The sequence below is a fragment of the Pezoporus wallicus genome, unplaced genomic scaffold (assembly GCF_028554395.1).
Source record: "Pezoporus wallicus isolate ANWC-B61680 ecotype Strahan unplaced genomic scaffold, APGP_CSIRO_Pwel_v1 contig_8673, whole genome shotgun sequence".
Taxonomy (NCBI): Eukaryota; Metazoa; Chordata; class Aves; order Psittaciformes; family Psittacidae; genus Pezoporus; species Pezoporus wallicus.
In genome coordinates this window covers 2689097-2712809 of record NW_026637196.1, presented here as the reverse complement: position 1 = coordinate 2712809, position 23713 = coordinate 2689097, and the positions used below count along the sequence as shown (strand labels likewise).

General features: G+C 40.4%; 2 protein-coding genes across 12 annotated transcripts in view; both read left to right on the top strand.

Moving 5' to 3' along the window:
* Window positions 1–23713, top strand: part of PEX16 (peroxisomal biogenesis factor 16) — a gene marked incomplete at its 5' end in the record, with an annotated part of 167329 nt that overhangs the window by 99712 nt on the left and 43904 nt on the right. The window lies entirely within an intron of this gene.
* The window catches only part of PHF21A (PHD finger protein 21A), a 130299-nt gene that overhangs the window by 99929 nt on the left and 6657 nt on the right, over window positions 1–23713 (top strand). For 4 of the 11 annotated variants that reach the window (XM_057404021.1, XM_057404025.1, XM_057404023.1 and 1 more), the window contains 9 exons: window positions 2339–2539; window positions 5974–6228; window positions 7977–8063; window positions 10267–10563; window positions 13245–13343; window positions 14156–14207; window positions 14946–15025; window positions 15521–15581; window positions 17976–18139. In XM_057404021.1, coding sequence (XP_057260004.1) covers window positions 2339–2539; window positions 5974–6228; window positions 7977–8063; window positions 10267–10563; window positions 13245–13343; window positions 14156–14207; window positions 14946–15025; window positions 15521–15581; window positions 17976–18139 — 1296 coding nt within the window. Of the gene's footprint in view, window positions 1–2338; window positions 2540–5973; window positions 6229–7976; window positions 8064–10266; window positions 10564–13244; window positions 13344–14155; window positions 14208–14945; window positions 15026–15520; window positions 15582–17875; window positions 17899–17975; window positions 18140–23713 lie in introns of all 11 variants that reach the window. The other 7 variants (XM_057404027.1, XM_057404028.1, XM_057404024.1 and 4 more) reach the window with 4 other exon arrangements.

Genomic DNA, 23713 nt, shown 5'->3' with positions numbered 1-23713 from the left:
TAAAAGTTGTGCTTTGCTTCTGGTTCGGCCCAGCTCTGCTTGCTGTGGTCCGGGCCCAGGGAGTGGGACAGGCAGCAGTGTGAATGTGATGTGACTCACCTCACTCCTGCTCCTCGCTCCCTCTCAGCCTGCCGGAGCACTGTGGCAGGCAAGTCCTTCAGTCTGCCGCCTGCTCTCTTCTCTCCCTCTTTTTATTCTTTTAAAAATCCTTTCACTAATGTTCATCCCATTGTAAAGAACAAGATGGAAATGAATTTTGGGGCTGTTGCTGCTGATTTCCTCCAGTCAGGGAATCAGTTATTGTATAGTCAGGAGCACTACTATCACTGAATTCCATGCAGACAGCTGTGGAAGACAAAACCTCCTTTCCTGTTCATGCCAGGTTCAGTAATTCTTGAGCCTCCTGTGTGCAGTGTATGTGCAGTCTATTTTCTGGCAGGTATTCCATAGGCATGTTGCATTATTCCCTCTCCTTCCCCTCGGATTACTCTCTGGAAATGTTTTTTCAGCTCCTGTATCTGCTTGCTGACACAGCACTTTGGTTTGCAGGTTAACACAGTGGATCTTTGCAGAAGGCAGCTTTAACTGCTCGTTCAGTTACTACATATACTAAAGAGCTGATAGACCCCAGGCCATTTAAAACTATGTAAAATATCTGAATTAGAAAAATGCCTTCTACACTGCTGTTATTTTTGCCTTGTTGTAGTTTTTTGCCTTGTTGTAGAAGGGAACAGGCAATTTACAGCTTTTAGGCTTTGACAGCTTTTAGCACTTTTCTGGATGCAGCGTAAAATACTTCCTTCATGCTGCCGTCCATTACCAGCTCCCTGAGTGTTCCTGCTGGCGGAGCTGAGTGTGTATTGCCAGCCAGGGCAGTGGGCTTTATAGAAGCAGTCAGTCCTCCTTCTGCACACATCTGAGTCTCTGAATGCAGTCTCTTGCAGAAAGGTCAGTCATGTGAGCTTACACATTTCAGCCTTATGAAACAGGGATGGTGTTTTGATTACTTGTGGGGTTTATTTAGCTTTTTAAAGTTCCAGTTCTCAAAGCTGCTGATCTGTGACTCTGAGCCTTTTGTTCTCTTCTTCTGGGCTAGAGGTGCACACTGTGTGAAGCACCATGCAGTTTCAACTCACCAGAAGCAAGATACTTGGAATCAGAATTCTACAGTTTGTCCCCAAGAACTATGCAGAGAACAGAGATTTTGTTAGCTCAGAGTTTCATAATCCCATGTGAAAGCAATTTGAGGGGAAAAAATTATTTCAGTTGGTTGTAAATAGCTGGATTTACTGGTTTTTTCCCTCCATCTCTCCATTTTGTATTAATACCAATGCTTCAAAACAAAAATCAAAACATTTGACGCTGTCAGAATGTGGGTTTTTTTCTTTCCCTCTCTTTGTGAGTGGAGCTGCTTGGGCAGCACACCAGTGGCACCTGGCTCTGGTAGAGGTGTCCTGACCATCTCTGTTTCCACTAGAACTTCCTCAGTTGAGTCCCTACCACATCTGTGACTTCATTGTCCTCTTTCGAAGCCAACCATGTGGTATAACTGTTTTGGAGTATGCATCTGCTCTTGATCAAAGGGGCTTAAGTATATATCTGCATTTTTTTAAAGCTGTCCTAATTTGGGGGTGGTTGGAGTCAGGAAAAAATACACAGTGCCTACCAGGAGAAGAAACTTCTTTTTTAAACTATTTCAAACTTTCATGGAAATGATAATGTGATAGGAAGCCTTTAAGCCAGGAGAAATAAATCTCTGTCATTTCCTTCCCGCATAGGTAGCCCTGTCTGATTTCTTTCAGGTGACAATAATATTGAACAGAATTACCACACATCCATGCCCTTCCTGTTCCCGCTTTGCACTCAAACTGCCTGCTTCTCCACTCCATTTCGATGCCTGGTACAAAATAGCATCCCTGTTGCCCTGAAGTCAGCCTTGAGGCTTCAACCCGAAGTCCTTTATCATCCTTATTTAGGAATGGTGCATGTTTGAAGGAGTCAGAAGCTTTGGAATCAGAATGCTAATGAGTCTCAAGTGAATATAGGTTAATGAGGTCTTGTAGTGGTTTGTGAAGAGGCTGAATTTTGGGGGGGTAGGTTTCTGCATGAACAGCAAGGTCAGCCTGCTGGGCAGCAGCACTCCTCTGGGGCCTGTTTTGACATCGTGCCTATTAGATAACGCCAATATTTAAAATACCAAAAAGAGAAATCCCATTAAGCTTCTGAGCAGTTCTTTATTTACATTACATAAATGTAACTTTAGGAGTTCTTATCTTCTCTAATGCTTGCAGCTAAATAACTGTCGTCATTTCCGTTTCTGCTTTTGTTTATCTGGTAGAAAAGAGTGGTGGAACAGCTTCGGAAGAATTTGATAGTGAAGCAGGAACAGCCAGACAGTAAGTTTCAAATTCAGCCGTTGGCACAGTCAGAAAACAAACTACAGACACCACAGCCGCAACCACTACAACAGCTACAGCAGCATCACCATCAACAGCAGCAGCAGTCTACTGCACCTTCTCCAAACGTGATTGGATCACAGGTAAAAACCTCTACAACAATTCTTTTTCTTGCTCAAGGTGAAAAAAGAAATCATAAATGCAGGGAGAAAATTGCAAACTTTCACTTATGCCCATTAACGTACCAGTGTGAATTTCTCCTTCTGTGCATATGTAGGTATGGGTCTCATGGGCTATTTTTTTTGGCAATAACCTCCTATCTGAGTCAAATTATGTAGTGTCTAAAATTCAGATTATAGCCTCACAGAAAGGAAGGCTGGCAGTATCAGTAAGTGAAAGTTAGCAAATGAACCTGTCAGGAATAATTGTCCATACTCAGTAGATCTTGAAGCAATGAAGACTTTGGACACGCTGTATGAGGGGTATGATTAAAATACTTTAGTTTTAAAAGACTGACACAGTGCCCACTGTATCTGTGATCAGAATGTCGGAAAGCAGTTCCCTCTTCCTTCTGCTTGGTTCTTTATAAGCAGATGTAACTTGTGTCAAGTCATATATACTGAAGTTTGCAAGGATTCATCTAGAAGTGTACATTATTGATTGCAAAGTTTGAGTTTTAGGAAGTAGTGTCTTTCTTGGGAAGGTACACTGAATTTCAGTATGGTATTGGATTAGAGACACTAGCTACAGTTTTGGGATTGTGGACAGGCAGATGTCAGAGTTCACCCATGAAGTTTACTTTATGCACACTTCAGTGAATCGCAACCGTAGCTTTGATTGATTGTGATTCCTGTCTTCCCTTTTCCTGGAAGTAGAGGGGGGAGAAATGCTTGAGCTGTCAGTTCTCTCAGTAACTCATCAAGTTGTGTTGGATGTGCTCTAAAACTGTATTTGTGAGGCTTTGAGAAAAGAATATTGCAGAAATGAAGCAAACTTAATGAAGGAAAAGACATTTCAGAGCAGCAACATTAATATCAAAGCTAAAACAGAACAAAGAAGTTACTGTGTCCTAAAATACCAGTAGGCGAACAATGGATCACTCTTTGCTGTCTCACTGTTTTCAGTCAGGAAACATGACTTGCAAGAGCTGTGTCATACATTTCTCTCAATTCCACACTTTGCATTCATGCATTAACTTCCAGGTCATCTCCTGGGTTGTAAAAACTGAGGTTTTGTTCAAAGTTAAAGAGCCCTCTAGTGAAACAGTCAAAAACTGCTACACCCTTCTGAGTATCATTGGTACAGCTGAACACGGAAAGTACAAACTGAAAGTCAGGTCATCCTCTTACTTGAATGAATAAACCAGCTTTTATTCTTGACACTTTCCTATTTTTACTTATGTTGGTATAATTCTGATATCACCTCATTTTGCATCTAAGGTTGTGCCTCTCTCCTGCTGCCCCTCAATCCCTTTCAGCCAAGAGAAGTCAAATACTTTGTGTCTCTAGAAAGTTTTTCGGTGCCTACTCTTGTAATGAATACATCTCTCAAGGCTGTGTCAGTTAAGGGAATGCTTTCAGTGGTTACTTTCGGAGTAATTCAATTTAAGAATCAAGGTATATGTGCTGCCTTAATAGTGACATTTTAATATACTTACTATAGCCCAGTAAGAAGGGCTTTTGAAATGTTCATAAAGCACCACCCTGCTAAAAGGTCATATTATTGCAATGTTATTATGTGAAATAAATGCAGACTTACTATGAATGCCATTTCAGTACAAATTCATGCATTGAACATTTTGAGAATAACCAAGGTAATTAATGCTCAGCAAAGTAACACGGATATTCAAGCTCTGTGATCTGTTGACTGAAACCATACTCTTAGTACTTACACACTTAATAGAACCCCTTGGAAGAGCCACAGTCTTGTATTACATGATTGATTATACTTTCCTTTAAAATGTTTATGGATGAATGTTATGCTTATGAAAATGATACCACGTTACATCTCATTGGGAAAGCTTGAATAATATTACTGCATTAGGGGAAGGGAGGCTCTTGCTTTGGAGAAGGTGCAGCAGAGGTTGATAGGAAGCTCTTGAATCTCAGATCCAAAGTTCATAGAAGAAACTTGTTGCAACAAGGAAAAGTTAATTATGTCTGAATTTTGTATAAATGTTTAAAATTGAAGCATGAATCGTCCTTTGATCTGGCATTATACAGTGAATTATTTTTACACTTGTGCATAATGAACAGTTAGGGGATATAGTTTAAGCATTCTGAAATTAGAGGTGTGAGGGTAAAGTGAGGTTTTGTTTAAGGAAATAATAGTGGGGAAAATATTGCAGAATCCAACTGGAAATATTTTATTACAAAGAAGAGAAAGGTCTCGTGTGATTAAAATCAAGCAGTCTCCATCAGACATGTTCAGAACATGGTACAGACTGCCTGATTCTCCTTTTATGTCCCGCTATAGAGCCTAGCGCTGACATCAGGAGGGGATGGTGGTTATTTCATGCTAGGAGCATTTGATCATGCCAGTAACTGTTTTGAAGACGCAGTGCCATTGGTACGATGGGGTTTTTTTACACCAACAAGAAATAAGCTCACCTGCCATTCTGTTGAGTGTCACTTACCATGAGTTTTCTGTGCACGTTGTGTTCTGGTTTATATGGAGGCTGTCTTGCTTTGTTGCTTTTTGAGTAAGATTTGTGATTGTGCATTTCCCTTAACATCTTAGAAGATAGTGCATTTCAAAGTCAAACTATGAAGTTACAGTTGTTTTAACTTTGTATTTTGTGGGTGTAGTGTATTTAAGCATTTCAGATAAATGCTGGCATTCGCTGATTCAAAACCACTCTCTTTAAGAGTTGAAGAGCGATCATGGCATCACATACATGTTGCAATACCAGCCCATTTCACAGAAGTTAAACTTAGTTTTCTGCAGCTGAACAGACTAATAACCAGCTCTTAGAACTTCAGGATAGTCCTACTCAGAGTTTTAGGACAGAAAGTTAAGGGCTTAATAACGATGTGTATGACTAAAACTGAAATTTGGGATACCCCAAATCAAAATATGCTCTTGTTCTTAAAGAAACCGATTTATGAATGTGTTTTTTCCCTCTTTCTCTGATCGCGAGGATCTCTGGCAGTAAAGTTTCTACTTGAAAATTTGAGGTTCGATTGGTGAGAAGCCAGTTTGCTGATACATTTCATAAACCTCCAACTTATACATTTGATATTGACAGTGTATGTTTGGTAGTAATATGAAACTAAAAGATCCAAAACTGCATATGCCACTACTAATGCTTAGTTACAGCTTTCTTGGGAATTTGCTTTGAATCCATCTGCAATGCTGCAGATGATTAAAATAGACCCAACAGGTGCCTCAAATAAGAATCCTTTTTAGCTATTAATTTTCAGAAGCAGAAGATAATGTGCTTGTCTGAACAGCAGGTAGATAGACTCAGTGCTGCCTTTTCTTTCTCTTACTGTCTATTGTTTCTGACTAACCAACCCACGTCCTGTCTGATACGAAGTGTCTCTGTCTCTTACAGTGTATTTTCTGTTTTCCTTAGAAAACTGTAACTACAGCTTCTATGATCACCACTAAGACACTACCTCTCGTCTTGAAAGCAGCAACTGGGACCATGCCTGCCTCTGTTGTGGGTCAGAGACCTACCATTGCCATGGTTACTGCTATCAACAACAATCAGAAAGCAGTCCTCAGCACTGATGCGCAGAATGCACCAGTCAACCTCCAGACAACAAACAAGGTCACTGGGCCAGGAGCTGAGGCAGTCCAAATAGTGGCAAAAAACACAGTAACTTTGGTAAGCGTTTTGTGTGTTTGCCCTGCAGCGATGTGTGGGTTTGGTTTACAAGAGGGCTATTGGGAAAAACCAGGCAGGTTTTTGCACGAAAGGAGGATAGCAGGGACATGTTGTGAGTCTTCACCAGTTGTCATTGTTAATACGATAGTCTAAGAGAAAAGTATTTACTATCTACATGGGTTGTTATGACTATTTTGCTTTATAGAATTACATCAGTGCTATCTTCACCCCTGTGTAAAGTTTCCCCTGATAGTAATTGTTAGGCATGGGGAAATAATGATTGTTTCACCCCTACCTAATCTATGTGGAATTCCTACCCTTTTCTTTGGTAAAGGAAAAGTCAGACTTTCTTCTTTTGATCAGTTGGGGTTTTCATCTTAGATTTTTTTGAGGCAATCTCTCTCATTCCCTTGCGTGATAAAGTCCCTGATGTTAAACACATCTCTTAACTCTGCCCACTACCATGTCTTCACTCACCATTTTTCCATACATATATACAGATCCTCTTCTTTAAGCATATATTTTGGAAAGTGCTTTGATTACACTGCACACCCTTTTACAGAATAGTTAGCCACCTAGAAATAAAAGAAGCAATGCTTTAGGATTGGGTTATATAGGCTTCTTGGTCTGGAAACCAGACATTGTATAGCATCGTGACAGGGAGATTTTACTTCTGGAGTAAAGGCTAAGGTTTCACTAAACATAAATCCAAACTATCTTTATTAAAAAATAGTTTAATAATACATATGGAAGGAATTTTGCTTCCTAGTGAGGCAGATGTTTGCAATCAGAATAGAAGAGACTGAGTGGAGTTTTTTCTACTGTTCTCTTTTCCCATGTCATCCCTTGCACCACTCTCATCTGTCCTTTGTGTCTGTGCTTCATTTCTTTGCTGAATAACATAGGTTTGGGGAGGTGAATCTTATTTAATAACAGTCCATGATTTATGTTTCTGTAGCAGATTTCATCATATTTTAGCAAGCATTCATCAGTACAAGACCTTTTGAAGTAAATTGCAATCTTACCTGAGTAGATAGAAGTACAGAAGGATGGAAACTTAACAGGGCATCAATTTCAGAGAATCTCACCAGCTACTCAATTTAGGGTATACCTAATAATGCTATTCAGTGGTTAATCGTGTGGCAGCTCCATCCAGCTGATTTCGGTGAGACAGGGAAGTGCTTAGGTAATCTAGTACTGATTTTAAGGGATGCCTTAAAGTCAGATCTTAGTGTTTCATAGAAATGGCCTAATTCTGAGACTTTCAAGTTGTGTGTTTAGAGCCCTTCATAGTGTTGATAACATTGCTAAGAGTTGGAACTTCCAGATCTTTTCTGTTTGCATGAGATGCTCTTTCATTCTTCTGTATGCTGTTCAGTAGAAAAGGGCAGTGGTTTGTATAGCTGGACATCAAAGTCTGTTATGATTTTCCATCTGTTCTAAAGCCATTTTTTAACTATTAAAACAAATAGGATTTTTCATTGTATTCAGATGAAATGGTTGTAGGTCACAGAGCACAGTAGCTAGTACAGTTGAACTACAAGGGAAGATACCTCCAATTTGTGAAGCAAGGTTTAAGTAAATTCAGCTGTCTCTGATATATTTCTAATGAGGAACCTGTTACTACGAAAAATTTTTCACAGAGTGAAAAATCAGGGACATGAGGTCTGAAAATGCATTCAGGATGCTGATTTTGATGAACAACTTCAAAGCTATTTTGCTTTCTGAACTCTCTTATGTTCTTCTAGCAGGTTCAGGCTACGCCTCAGCCCATAAAAGTGCCGCAGTTCATCCCTCCTCCCAGACTTACTCCTCGTCCAAATTTTCTTCCACAGGTGAGTGTCAAGAGAATAAGCAAGAGAAGGAGTTCAATTACAGCATAGATGGGAGATGCATTCTATGAATATGATTTCTGTTAGTGTTTCTTGGTGACCCAGTGAAGGAGGCAATTCATCCTCAACAGGTTTGCAGATGATGCCACATTTGAGGTTCCAGTCAGTACTCTTGAGAGCAGTGCTGACATTCAGAGGCCTCTAGACAGGGCAGAGGGATGGGCCAGCAGGAATCTCTTGAGCTTCAGCATGGAAAAGGGCAGTCTTGCATCTGGAATGGACTAACCCCCTGCATAGACTGGCTGGCTGGGGAGCAGCACTCCTTCAAAGGTCTTTGTTGACAGTAGCCAAGCGAGAGGTGTGCCCTGGCAACAATGAAGCCTAGAAGCATACTGAGCTGTACCAACAGGACCACAACCATTAGGTTAAGGGAACAGATTATCTACCTTTCCTCAGCCATCATAAACCTGGCTCTGATACGCAGCATGTAATTTTGGACCCCCTAGTTGAAAAATATGAATGAATCCGGGGAAGGGAAGCCTCTAAAATAGCTGGCAGGGACACAGGGGATGGGGACACAACTGGAATATAAAACCTGCAAAGGTAAGTCTGAAGGATCTAGGCTTGTTCAGTTTGGAAAGGAGATTTTGGGGGCAGCCTTATTTCCAGTATCAGCAAGGGAATTAACAAGAAGATGGAGACATACGTGCTTGGTAGAATTATAGACAGTGATCATAAACTGGAACAGAAAAGGTTTAGACATGGATAAGGAAAAATTTCTCTCTTTGATGGCAATCAGGAGTGGAAGAGGCTTCCCAGAGCCTTTGTGGAAGCTCCATCTTTGGAGTTTATAAGAGCTGTCTGGACAAAACCCTCACCAAAACCTGGTCTGCATTTAGTGTTGGCCCTGATCTGAGCAAGAGGTCAAATTGAAGACCTCCTGAGCTGCCTCCCAACCTCCATGAGTCTGTGATTATGAAATTTGTTTATGATGATCACATATGATCCTGTTTACACCAAACAAAATGAACTCTCAGAACTGGTGTCAAAATCAAAGCATCACCCAAGGCCTTAAATTGCTGTAATTGTTGCTTGCAGCTCATGAGCAAAGAAGGAAAAAGAAGATGTCTCTAGATTGTTCCCAAATATTTCTGTGTTGCAACAGAGAGTGACTTCTGTTTGCAGCTGAGCAGTGAAACTTGCGGTTTACTTGTTTTTCATGGTTTGGGAAAAACACAGATTGCTTCTTCATTGAAAAAAACATAGGGAGGAACTACTGAGAAGAAATAATGTGGTGCTGTGAATAAAAGCCTAAATCTTTTACAAAAGGAAAAAGGAAAATACAGGCTGGTATCTGATGAAGATTTGGGGGTGGTAAGAGCTGTTGAAATGTGACCTAGTTTCCCATGATAAAATGCATTATGGAGTATTAAAGGTGGATAGGACAACAGGAATCAAATGAGGAAAAAGACTTTCTTTTCAGAGTAATGTATTCTACTTCTGTTCTCTGTAATGATGTGATAAGTACAAACGTAACAATGGGTAAGAAATAAGGAAGTATTAGTGGTGGAGTATTGGAAGATTCTTGTGGCTCTTTTCTTTCTTCTGAAAGAAGAAAAGAGCAATGACTGCATTTACCTGTAGCTCTTAGCACTTTCCATGATGGATTAACGTATAATCTTGACAATTTTGTTGCTTAGCAAGATTGGTTGTGCAGGTGTCTAAATAATTTATAGAGTTGACAAAGGTAACAGGTATTTGCTGAAAAAAATTACTATTTCTTTCAGGGCACAATCAACTGTTCATGATTTCTTGGAGGCTCAGTAGAAAGCCCTGAAACACACTTTGAACAGGAAAGCCTCAGTTTTGCCTGTAAATATGACATGAATGTTTTGGCTTGCAGAACCAATATGTAGATTTAGATACAGGTAAGGCACAGGGCAATGAACATGCAATATAAGTGTCTATGCATCCAGATACCATTTCAGGGACAGTGACTCCATATGCAGATGGGTTTATGCAAGTAGGTTTGAAAATGTGGCTTTTCCTTCTCATAATATGCTTAGGACACTATGCTAAAAATTACATTCTGTAAAAAAATAAAGCAACATTCTATAAATACAGGCTGAATTAAAAGAATTAGTAAAAAAGTTAACCTGGAATAATGATATATTAAAATCTCTCTTTTTAATCTCTTTTTTTGTAGGTTCGACCTAAACCAGTTGCCCAGAATAACATTCCTATTGCCCCAGCACCTCCTCCAATGCTTGCAGCTCCCCAGCTTATTCAGAGACCTGTGATGCTGACAACAAAGTTCACACCCACCTCGTTACCCAACTCTCAGAACTCAATACATCCTGTACGTGTAGTTAACGGGCAGACAGCAACCATAGCCAAAACCTTCCCTATGGCACAGCTCACCAGCATCGTGATAGCAGCACCGGGTACCAGGCTTGCTGGACCTCAGACTGTACAGATCAGCAAACCAAACGTTGAAAAACAGGTACAGATCAGAAAGCATGCACTAATGAAGCATACTTTTTGCTTTATTGCTTTACTGTGCTGGTTTGGAGAGGATTAACAACCATGTAGTGGAGATATTCATGTTCCAACAACAGTGCAAATTATGGAATGTCCTGCAGTTCTTGGGGTAGAAGTTACCATTTTCTTTAATACGGGCCATTGGAATCTTTTTCTCATGCTTCAGTGTTTTTACGCTCCCCCTACTGTCTTAACGTCAGTAGTTGATAAGCAAGCTACATTGCAGGGCTGTACTGATATCTTGGAGACCAAGTGCAAACTGAACACCGTGTTCTATCAAGCCTTTAGGAAACACTGGAACAATATTTTCTGTGTTTCTGTTTTATCAAAGGGTGGCTGTGTGAAAGGCAAAAATTACACAGAACTGTAGAGGTATTTAATGCAATAAATGTAGTAACTCCTTCCTTGATCTTGTAGTGTTGTGATTGGAGGCAAAATAGCCTCACTCAGCTTCTGAAGACTGATAGTTCCCTGTGACTAAATTGTACTGATTGAGTGGAAAGGAGACCCTTAGAAGTGGAGAATTCTAGATGTTTAGTTTTAAAGTCTCTCTCCAGGAAAGACTTTTTAAAAATAAGACATTACTTAAGCTACTGTGGATTGCAACTGACAGTCCTTGCCATTCAGTTCAAGTAAAGCAGTCTTCTGTTTCACTTTTAACTCTTTCATGTATAATATCATAGAATCATAGAATAGTTAGGGTTGGAAAGGACCTTAAGATCATCTAGTTCCAACCCCCCTGCCGTGGGCAGGGACATCTTACACTAAATCATATCACCCAAGGCCTCGTCCAACCTGGTCTTAAACACTGCCAGGGATGGAGCATTCACAACCTCCCTGGGCAACCCATTCCAGTGCCTCACCACCCTAACAGGAAAGAATTTCCTTCTTATATCCAGTCTAAATTTCCCCTGTTTAAGTTTTAACCCGTTACCCCTTATCCTGTCACTACAGTCCATAATGAAGAGTCCCTCTCCAGCATCCCTATAGGCCCCTTTCAGATACTGGAAGGCTGCTATGGGGTCTCCACGCAGCCTTCTCTTCTCCAGGCTGAACAGCCCCAACTTTCTCAGCCTGTCTTCATACGGGAGGTGCTCCAGTCCCCTGATCATCCTCGTGGCCTCCTCTAAACTTGTTCCAACAGTTCCATGTCCTTTTTATGTTGAGGACACCAGAACTGCACACAATGCTGCAAGTGAGGTCTCACAAGAGCAGAGCAGAGGGGCAGGATCACCTCCTTCAACCTGCTGGTCACGCTCCTTTTGATGCAGCCCAGGATACAGTTGGCTTTCTGGGCTGCAAGTGCACACTGAAGCCGGCCCATGTTCATTTTCTCATCAACCAACACCCCCAAGTCCTTCTTTGCAGGGCTGCTCTGAATCTCTTCTCTGCCCAACCTGTAGCTGTGCCTGGGATTGCTCTGACCCAGGTGTAGGATCTTGCACTTGTCATGGTTAAACTTCATGAGGTTGGCATCAGCCCAGCTCACCAGCATGTCAAGGTGTAAAATCATAGAATGAATCATAGATTGGTTTGTGTTAGAAGGGACCTTAAAGCTCATCCAGCTCCAACCCCTGCCATGGGCAGGGATGCCTTCCACTAGACCAGGTTGCTCAAAGCCCCATCCAACCTGGCCTGTTAGTAATACTGTAATATTGTGTACTATATAACACATTATAACATATAATATTTGTGTAATTTAGATAAATAATAATAGTATATATTTCAGTTATAACTCTTTCATAGACTAATGTGCCTTAAAGTTAGCCTTCTGCTTTTGAAGTCACCTATGGAGACTGATAAGCATGGGCATGAAAGAAATGCTCGTGCTCAGTTCTGCTTATGAATTCTCCTGAGTAGGTTCTTGCATACCCCAGCGCTGTTCCACAAGTCACTCAGCAATGTGTGCCCTTTTAGTGTGATCTAAAGTTGTACTTCTACAATACTGTACTTTTGATGCCTATTCCTTTTGATGTCAGCAATATTCATTTGCTCTTCAAATAATTACTGGCAATTCAGCTGTTGAAGAACATAATGACGAATGGTGGTGGCTTAATAATACATCAGTTTTTCTGTATATTTTCTTCTTATCATAAAGGAGAAAAGTTTGTAGCTTACCTCACTCAGCTTGCAGCCTCAGCAGCTGTGCCGTGGGCTGCGGGTTGATTGTCATGCAGGGTTGGTGATACCATTGCAGACTTCAGAAAAGAAAAAAGCTTTAGAAACATCTGAGATCGTAGGAGTCAGCAAGGTTTGAAGCCATTCATAACTCTGAAATATGAAGACTGAGGAGTGAGAACTAGAAATTGCTTGTGCCGTGCAGAATGGTTTCTACCTGGGGGTCTTCCATGGGGTGATTTCTCTTGAAGTGTTTGATAAGATTTCCCATACTGTATAGTAATGGAGTTAACTCTTAAGGTTACTTCTATTGCTTGTGTGGCTGCATGAGTTTAGAGAAGGGTGTTTTATCCTGTGTTAAAACACCTTATTTAATGTTCATCTCATGTCAGATTCTTCAGTTGAGTCTTTGTTAGTACACCACCGCCTTTAACCTGGTTTTCTCCTCTATCTGCAAAAGTATTTGTTTTTCTTTATTAGTCAAAGTAGTCATCCTTATCACTGAATGAAACACTTCCTTTTCAGACTATTAAACCACATGTGGAAGCAGAAGAGAAGCAAACAGAAAGTCGTACAGTTACTCCACCTGCTGCACCGAAGCCAAAACGAGAAGAAAACCCACAGGTATCAGAACACACCCAGAGCTTTCTTTTATAAAGGAAACACTCTGCCCTTCAGAGAATATTTTTCCCCCTCTGTTCCCTCAAGACTCCTTAACTTTAACATTCCATACATTCCTGTTGGACAGCAGTAATTGATAAGGCTACAGAATAAGAAATATAAATACATGTAATTTTCAGTCTTGGAATGCATCTGGCTTCTATACTTCCTTCAACCAGGAGGTGTAGTTTACAGTGTTGATTTCCATTCCTTGAGATTTTAGACTTCTGGAGTTGTTTTTAATGCTGCATTTATTTTGCTTTATAAAATGCTTTTGTTTTGGTGAGCAAGATGGAAAGAGTCATGTATGTTCACGTTCTGCCTGGGTTTTATTCTAGTTTAGGTCTGGTTGGTTTCGGGGGGGAAAGAGTGGCCAAAATGGCTGTTCCTTAAAGCCTTTCCAGCATGCAAAGCTTTGGAATGGACTAAACTAAGTGCTCTACTGCATTTGGTTTTGTAGATGGATTCAAGCAGACTACTGTGTGAGCATTAAGTAAAGGACCAGATTTCTTGTTCCCAGCTCTGCCAACTTGTTGATCATGCCCTGTTGGCATTTGCCTGTGTCTCAGCCTAGGTTCCCATCTATAAAACAGGACAATTGTCTATCCTTTGTAAAGCAGTTTGACATCTGAATAATCAGTGATTTATAGAAACAAAGTATTCCTAATTACATTATTGCTGTTTAGATACCTGTCAACTGAATTTAAAGGGACTAAGTGACGTAGCTTACCCTAATGGTTGGACTTGTCATGATCTTTTTCTCTACCCCCTCACAGAAACTTGCCTTCATGGTGTCTCTGGGACTAGTTACTCATGACCATCTGGAAGGTAGGAAAATGTCTTAAGTTGGTTCTTGAACTCCCTGTTTCCTGGTCATTCTGAATTGGATTAACTGCAATATATATAGCACATTCCAGATATCTGTAGTCTAACTTAGTTTGTTGGGCATAACTTTTTATTCCTCTTGTTACACTGAAACAAAGCAGTTACTTATGCAGTGGAGACCAGTGGTTGTAAAGAAAGTGGTGTATCCTCCAGTGGAAGGAAAGAGATTTGTGACAATCCCATTGCTTTCTGGGAAACCCCTGCAGCTGCAAAGTTACCCCAGGGATGATTTCATGGGACTGTAAATCTGTACTGAATGAGTTAATAGATTATAATTTGGTTTAGAATTTGAACTCCTTAATCCTATACAGTAAAGTACAGCCTAACATTTCAATGGCTTGCATGTTTCTGTACTGCATTTATTCTTAAGCTTCAACAGTGTTGCCAGAGGCTTTTGATTTTTAAATCACAATTACACTGACCATGAGTTAAAAATGTCTTAGTCATGGTTGGCAAGAAGATGGCAATTATTTTATTAGTTTGTTGAGCACTGTATCTGTATTCCTGATAAACTCTTAGTTTTCAAACCTTTAGAAATTAGAAGTACACCAAAGTTACCTATATTCAGCATGTGTTCTGTAGAAACCTTCACAGCTCTCCTCACATGCAAACTGAACTCTAAGGACTTCATATAATTTCAGAGACCCATTGTTTTCTAACCTGAATGCTTTGTTTTACAAGAAATCCAAAGTAAGCGACAAGAGAGGAAAAGAAGAACAACAGCAAATCCAGTGTACAGTGGAGCAGTCTTTGAGCCTGAGGTATTAATTTTTTGCTGGGGGAAGCTGATATTTTCATTCTGAGTTTGTGTGTCTTTTTGCCAAGTTGCTGGGAAGAAAATTAACTCTATCCCAGCCAAAACCAGGGCACTACCTCCTAAGCTATCTCAGTTCTAACTAGATAGGCAATATATAAATATCATTTGTAATTCAGAAGGCCATTGCAATGATATAACCTTCAGATTTTACATTAGTAAATACATTGGGATATTCTTTTCCTGCCTTCTCCTATGTAAAGCTGCTGTTAAATGGTAGTGTGTGTTACTGTTACCATTAGGTCAGCTTGTGTATAAGCCTGAAGCAATCCAGATGTCAGAAGCAGTGTAAAAAAGCTAGCCTTTCTGAAAGTGCGCTTCAGAAAACAGAAGAGCCAGTAATCTCACCTAGTACTACTGTGCTGTTCCTCAATTCCTCTGTTGCATAGAGTTGTTGCCTAAAAATGGTAGCCAACATAAATTGCCATATTCTTCCCTGCAGCGCAAGAAGAGTGCAGTCACGTACCTGAACAGCACAATGCATCCTGGGACACGTAAAAGAGGTGAGGTATACTTAGACCTGTCTCCCTGTTGTATGCCTCTTCTTCCATCTTATGTTTGCAGTGCTCTTGTTGGTTTGAAGAGCAAAACAAAGAAGGACCCTCTAGTACTTTTTTGGTAGACAAAAATCATGGCTTCTAGGGATTAGCGTAGCTGGTTTTCTTTGACAGCTCAAGGTTTCATTTCAGTTTCTCTCTCTCAAAAACACCCAACCCAAAAACCAAAACAACAGAGCAAAGTGAAAGGTAAGATGTTTGAACATCATTTAGTGGTATAAAGCCGCTGTCAAGATCCTCTTGTTAATAACTAGATTGTATTGTTACTGTCAAGAAGAAGGTGGTTATGGAAAAAGTGTCTGTGGAGAGGAAACTTAGTGTGACAAAAGACTTGTTCCCTACTGGGAGTAGAGAGGGGTCCTTCAAAAGAATGTATTTTGATCAAGAAAGGCTGTTGTGCTTATACTGAGCACTTTTCTGCAACCAGAGTGCCACTTGTCCTAAAATGAGAGATGACCTTTCATATAGGTGTGCACTATTATTCAGTAGAAATCCTTCTGTAGAACACGTGAAATTTTAGGACTTAGATTATGGTCAAAGAGATGAGTCAGAACAGCAGAGGAGAGAATGTACCATTTTTTGTGCATGGCATCAACCGCACATATATGACAGTTTGTCCCTGGTATTGATGATTTTCTGCACTCCTGAAAGACTCATGATACCTCTCTACCCATGAATTTGCTGCGTAAAAAAGAGTAATCAATCAGATTAAAAACCCCACAGTCCTACCTGACACTGACCACTTCCATTATCTTTGGGATTTGGCTGCAAGGTCAAATACTCATTTGACATACGCTCTGCTTGATACGCCTGTTCAGTCCAGCAGGCAATGTGGCAAATCTGACACTTCTGCAGCTCTGCTGTTTTTAAATAAAGGACGCCAGTCTCTACTGCCATCCCCTAATAACATTAAATGTATTTTTTAAAATGATGTGAGGTAGATTTGAGAGGGGTTTGCATTTACTCTGTGGATAAGTAAATGTTCCTTCTTCTAGTGACGATTTCTTAATTCTGTTTTATAAATCATTGTGAACAATTACTATATCAATGAAAACAATTGCATGCTTTTGTACTTGATGCTCTCTTAGCCTGTTTTTGCATACTGACTGCTATTATACTTTCTTTTTTTCCTCACACCCTGTTGTGAGCCTGTACCTTGCATCAGCACCAAATTAGTAGCACACGTTTTCAGTTGACAAAAGATTTGGGTGTATACATTTGTTTTGTGATTTGGGATAGCAATATATGAAGTGAAAAGCTTATGCAAGCATGTGCCCTTGAGAGCTTTAGTTTAATTCTAGGTGGTGCTGAGCATGTCAGAAATTTCATCCATGGGCATCACTATCAGAAATCCATTTCCAAGGACATACTTAGTTCTGGAACATATCCAGACCTTAAATGCAAGGTCTAGCATGTTAATAGGTATAGACTGACAATCTGTAAACATAAGTCTGGGGAATTATTCCTAGATTCTAACTCCTTTATGTTTACATATCCATAAATTACCCTGGAGAAGGGAGCAGAATTGATGGTTACGTACTGGGGGTTTTTGCTGTGCTGCTTTGCAGACATAGTCTTATGAAAGTGGTTATAAACACATTTTGCACTTCTGCTCGTCTAAAGGACTGCATAGGAGTTGTGCATGATCAAACATACTTCAACTGAGAAAGTCTGAGAAAGAGAGATAATCTGGGGGGTTACAGTAGAAGCCAAGTTGTAGGTTACAGCTGGTGGTAGTTACAGGTCAGACAACAGGAGACTAATTTAAGAAAATATACAGTAGGGTAGAAAGTGCTGTGGGTGAGTGGCTTTAAAAAAAGGAGAGGAAAAGGAGAGGGTTGGTGAGTGCTGGCCTCTGATAAAGGACTTAACCTTTGTGTAGATTTATGCTGGCACTAGAAAGATAGGGAAGTGTGGGGTAGCAGTAGAAGGGATTTAGTAGTAGGTATTGTAGCTTCTCTCTAGCTTTGATGCCAACATGTGTCCCCTAAAAACTGAATAGCCTCATTTCTAAGAGTGGCAAGTGTCCCCACGCTGCTTTCGTGGCAGTGATTCTTTGACCCTCTACAGAGTTTATTTCTGTTTCCTTCTGAAATACATCTTTTAAGTGTTCTTTCCTTGCAAAATCTACTTTAAAGATTTCTAAAAAAGAAATGTTTAAATCTTTGCTTCTGTCCTTCCCCTTGTAACCTTTATATTAACTTCCTCTCTGTGCTACATCATTTCCTTTTTCACGCTAGCCAATGAGGACCACTGGCCAAAGGTATGTAAGATCATTTTTCCTTTCCTTTTTTTTTCTTTTTTTTCTTTTTTTGTGTGTTCCCTGTTGTTAATGTGTAGGTCGTCCACCTAAATACAACACGGTGCTGGGGTTCGGGGCTTTGACCCCCACATCCCCTCTGTCCAGTTATCCTGACTCCCCCGAAAATGAAAAGACAGAGACCACATTTACCTTTCCCGCAGCTGTTCAGCCTGTGTCCCTGCCTAGCCCCAGCTCCACAGACGTAAGTAACTCTTGGGAAGGGGGTTACTTTTACAAAGTAGAAACAGCCACAAGGAAAATGGTCACAGATTTTGTTTCTTTGGGCTCACTCAGCATTTGTCCTGATTCAGCGTAGTGAAACCATCCAGCGTTCTTTTAACACCTTCCCCTTCTGCTCCTGCACCTATGTTCTTGTCCTGTATTTATAATCCTTCAGTGGATTGAAACACTGGGAAACACCAGGCAATCTAGATGAGTTCAATTCCTTTGTGCACTGTGTGAGATCTTGTCAAACTGAATCGAATCTGTCATCCATGAAAAAGGGGGAAGGGGAAAATGAAAAGTATTGCTTACAGACCCTCATAACAAAAGTTGTGATGTTTCTGTAATGAGAGAAGGAGGGAAACTGCTTGGGTCATGCGCAGCAGCCAGGAGCAGCACTGGTTTGGCAGTTCTGGTGTGCTGGTGTAGCTAAATACATCACCCCTGTGGTCGGATCACAAAATCTGTCTGGAGTGCAATCTGGTTTTATCATTGCAATTCATAAGGAAGTGAGTGTCCTTAAGTTGATTCAAAGTTAAGATTTGTTACTCAAAGCACATTTTTGAAGTCTCTGAGAACTGTCTGGTTATTTCATTGTTTCTGTTTCTTGCAAAAACATGATGAAAAAGATTAAAGGTCATAAACTTTAGAGGATAAAGTAGTATGGGAAGAATTGGACTGAGTCGCTGTGTAGGTCCAAAATGACATAAAGGAGGGACAGACACTATTTGTCTGAAAGTGTATTGTGACTTGAGTATGGGTGAAAGGATTCATTGCACACAAATCCTCTGGAGTTGTGTACTTCCAGTAAGGTGCTTGTGGGCACAGTTTAAAAATAAAATGGTGATTGTGTATTTATTCATACCAGTGCTCCAAACTCCTTCTGCAATCTGAGTCAGAGTCGTATCCCCCCCCCCTTTTTTAAACATATTATTCCATATAATTGAGGCCAAACCATTTGAAATGGGCTTTAAGAAAGAGGTGGGCTAATCTCTCTATTTTTATCTATGCACTTGCACCACTGTAAATACACAGACTGAGACACCAGCTCTGCTGGCCACATGCAATAGGGAATAAAAGCCAGCTTCTTTTGAGCTGTATTTGTTTTGCAGAGGTAACAGGAATAGAAATTGTACAAGTGTATCTGAGTCACTGAAATAAATAGATGCAGTTCTGATACCCAGGGAATATGTATGTGAAATTAAAAGCTTCTCTTCTATATAGTCATTTTTGAGAGCAGAATAGCACTTGACTGTAAAAACCCTTTCCTGACAGTCAAATGAATGAGACTGTGGAACAGCCCCTCAGGGAGAAGGTGCGGGAGCTCCAACTCTGGGGATGAGAGTAAGCAGTACAAACAGCTAGCAGACATGCTGGAGAGCACATTTGTTACACAGGCCCCAAGAAAAGGACTGGATGATGTGGTGGGGGTCTTCTCCATCTCTGACTTGGGAGTCTTTCCCCACTGTGTACAAACAGTCAAAACACTATAATGAGGTGTTGCCCTGTTTTCTGCCATGCTTGATAGCAGCAAGATACATCAAGGGTAGTGAATTTCTATAGCATTCAAATCTAGTTCTGAATGCCCTGAATTTGGATAGTACTTAGGCCTAGGCTCTGGTTTGCTATAATAGTCATTAAGAAGTCTTTTAAAGGAGACAATGGAAGATTAAATAGCAGGTAATTAACATTCCCTCTTACCTGAGGATACTCTAATATAACACAGTAGCACTCTTTCCCCTTTAGAATCATGTATAAATCTCTGACATGTTTACAGACAAGTCATGTAGTTTAGAAAGATGCAACAGCACTGCCATTCTTGTGGGTTTAACGCTTAGAAAGAGTTTTATTCCAAAGTCACATTCAGTGCATATTTTCTATCAGTTGGCCTAATTTGGTAGACTTTTCAGAAATATTTGAGATTGAATTCCATATAAAATACATGTAAAAGTAGAAAATATAGCTCAAAGTGCTCATTAATTTTTTTTTAATTAAAAATAGATTATTAAAATTTGAACCTGCAGAAAGAGCAAAAATATTGGAAAGGGAGTAAATATGAGATCTTCTGTCATTACACGTTCCAATTTTTACTTACTAATCATAAAGAGAGAAGTGGTTTCCCATTGCCATTATGAGCTAGAAGGTAGTTTTCTGTTAATATGCTGTCATAAAGTTGCTGTACAAGCTTGTGCATTCACATCCCTGTTTTGTGATTTGGCTTCCCTCACTTACACATTTGGCATGGTTCCTCCTTTTCCCATCTATGTTTTGAGAACTTAGCAGTACTTGTAAAAACCTTTAGCATCCTTGGCTGGAAAAGTGCTCTGTAATGCTGGGAAAGGACTGTATATTTAAACACCAACAATATGAGTTGTGCTGGAGGTGAAGGCAAAAGGCAGAATTGGGTCTTGGCATTTAATGATCTTGCAGCTTAATTAGATATAGAATACAGAATACACTGAAATGCTCATGCCACAGTTTATGACTGGTGCAGTCACTGAGAAGAGCTGTCCTGACTGTCACCAACAGTCTTTTCTTATCCCTTAAGTGTCTTCTGTGTTCCAGCACAGATCTATCTGAGGCCACATTGTAATCTGCATAAGGGAACTGGCATAGCTAAAAACCGTTAGTCTTAGCCAAGATTATGCCCTAATACAGTTAATTTTATAGACACACAGGTTCTTGTGCCAGCCTCATGCAGGGGCACAAATGAGTGTCTGGGCATATAGAGATGGCAGGATTGTTTCTTTCAGTGGTGAGGCCAGTCCATGTCATGTTGAAGAGGCTGTACACTGTTAGCAGATGATGTGAATACAGAAAGATCTATTTATTCTTGATGGGACAGACAATTTCTGTAGTTACAGCCTCCAGCTTCTGGAGACTTAAAATGAAAACATGACAAGCGCACGTCTAAGTTGGCTATTTCAGAAGTCTCAGTTAAAACAGTTGAGCTGTTCCTCAGATATAAAAGAAAACTGCAGTTTGCCCATCTTTAAGTCTTTTTGCATTAATTTGCTGAGAAGATCTAATTCATAGAGGCTTTTGAATGGACGTTTGATGTTTAGCTCTTGAGTAATCTTTTGTCTTTAGCAGCCTATGAAAATTACAACTCAGGGCAAACACTTGGCACCATGGCTCAGTACAGACTTCCTGCCTTTCTCCTGAATTGTCACTCTCTGAATGACAGGGCTGAATTTTGAAGGGAGAATGAAACAGGAACTTGAGATTGGGTTGGTGATAAGGATGGAGGGGTAGAAAGTGGGAATAAAACCTGGGAAGTAATGACCAGGACTTCTTTTCACACACACACACACACACACGGCTCTTTTTCTTTCTTTTCTCCATCTGGCAATTTCCTGTGAACCACTTGGTTGTGTGTGATTGTCCCTCACACAATAGTAGCAGAGATCTCTATTCCAGTGATGGTTCGTCTGTGGTCGCAGAATGCCTTTTTATTAGTAAACTTTTTCTATCAAAACAATGTTTTAATTGAGAGGAACTTTGGAGAACATTCAGATTGTAAAGTCATTATTGCAGAGTTAGGAAAAAACAGAATTATTATTGCTACTCATAATTCATTTATATCATACACTGTGATCATCTCTAGTTATATGGTCATGAACAATTCCTGATGCAGAGTATTTAGTTTTCCCATGTTGTTCCAGTGAAATGTATGTACAAGTATGCTCCATCCCTGGCAGTGTTCAAGGCCAGGTTGGACAGAGCCTTGGGTGACATGACACCTCACCTTGGGTGAGGTGTCCCTGCCCATGGCAGGGGCTTGTAACTAGATGATCTTAAGGTCCTTTCCAACCCAAACTGTTCAATGATACTATGATTCTGTAAGTATAGATATTACATATTCAAGCACAAAACCTACATATACTTCTGATTTGATACTGTATTACTCAGTTCTACTGCCTAAAGCCAGACCCTGCTGTTTTAGACATTTATAAAAGTGAAGAAAACTGTTAGCTGTCCAAAAAGCTATCATTTATTTTCCTGGTCTGTTGGTGCAGAGGAAGTAGAGCAAAACGTGACGTTAAATCACCTTTTGCAATCTCTGTTCTGAAATTACTCTTCAGCCTGTGGCATGTGATAGAGCAGCTTCAGTGAGCTCTGCTCTAGCCTAAGTTGGCTGCTTTAACTTCACAGAGCTGGTCCAGAACCTGCGATTCATAGAATCGTAGAATGGTTAGGGATGGAAAGGACCTAAGGATCATCCAGTTCCAACCCCCCTGCCATGGGGATTGGTGGGGTGCATGTCATGACATCAAATCCAGCTCCCCTTTATGCATATATTTATTAACTGCCCATAAAACCAGGGACATTTCTTCGGAATCAAAACAGTGGCTGGGATTTTAGTGAGGCCAGTTACTAATTCTGAGGAAATGCCCTGAATTTTGCATTGCCAGTAGGACTGTGGATTTTGTGGTCATCTCAGCACGTTCAGCCGCACTGCATGCTGACCAGCTGTGTCACTTCAGGCTTTGCAGCATTCAGCTGAATTTAGGAGGTTCCAGGTCTAAATTTGTGAATGCATTCGCTCAAGAAGCAACTGCAGGTGTCACTTGTGTCAGTCTCTTCTGCAGGGTATTAGACAAAACAGGTTTGGTTTTCAACACACCAATAGTTTTGCACCTGAGCCACTCATTAAGTTCCATTGTGTAGTGTGTGCAACCAAATCACCTTAACACATCTCATTCTCTAGAACAAAGATTTTCTACTAAAATGTGAGAATTTTCCTCTTAATTTTGTCCTTAGGTTGCAGAGGATTTTGTTTTAGCTTATACAACATCTCCTGCTGCCACCTTTTCCTTATACTCACAGAATGCATGATAGAGGAAAAGCAGTTCTTCCCAGCCTGGTTAAACAGATTACTTCAGAAGAGGCATGAAGTGTCACTTATTTAATTCTTCATTTAGCAATGAGGAACTCCATGGTGTTAGAGGATGAAGTAATACCATAACCCAGTTCTCAGTGATCCGTGGGAGTTAGGGAACCAAAACATGGCACTGAAAATTCACTGAAGATTAATCCTTTACAAAACATGACATCAGTGCTAACCTTGGGAATTAAGAGAAGAATAGCCTTCCCTTTGAAGAAAGGCCTCATCAGCAATAGAGCTGGGAGGAAGAAACCTGAGCAGATTGCTTGTGTGTCATTCTTCTAATATGTTTAATATTTTATCCATAGTAGAGATTAGTGTCATTTTTCTTGCCTGGCATCTTAATGTGTAAGTGCACAGCCAAATCTGCTATCCCTCCAAATTGGTAAAACTTATTCACATACATGGAAAGATTATACAGGGCAAAATGCAGCCTTGCACACGTTGATATTTCATACAGGGGGAGTATAGAAGCTATGGCTGCCCCATCCCTGGCAGTGGGGGCTTGGAGCAACCTGCTCTAGTGGAAGGTGTCCCTGCCCATGGCAGGGGATTGGAACTGGATGAGATTTAAGGTCCCTTCAGCCCAAACCATTCTGTGGTTGTGTGATTCTATATATACACAGTTTGATTTGCATGTGTTAAGATCATGATCTTGCAGATCCA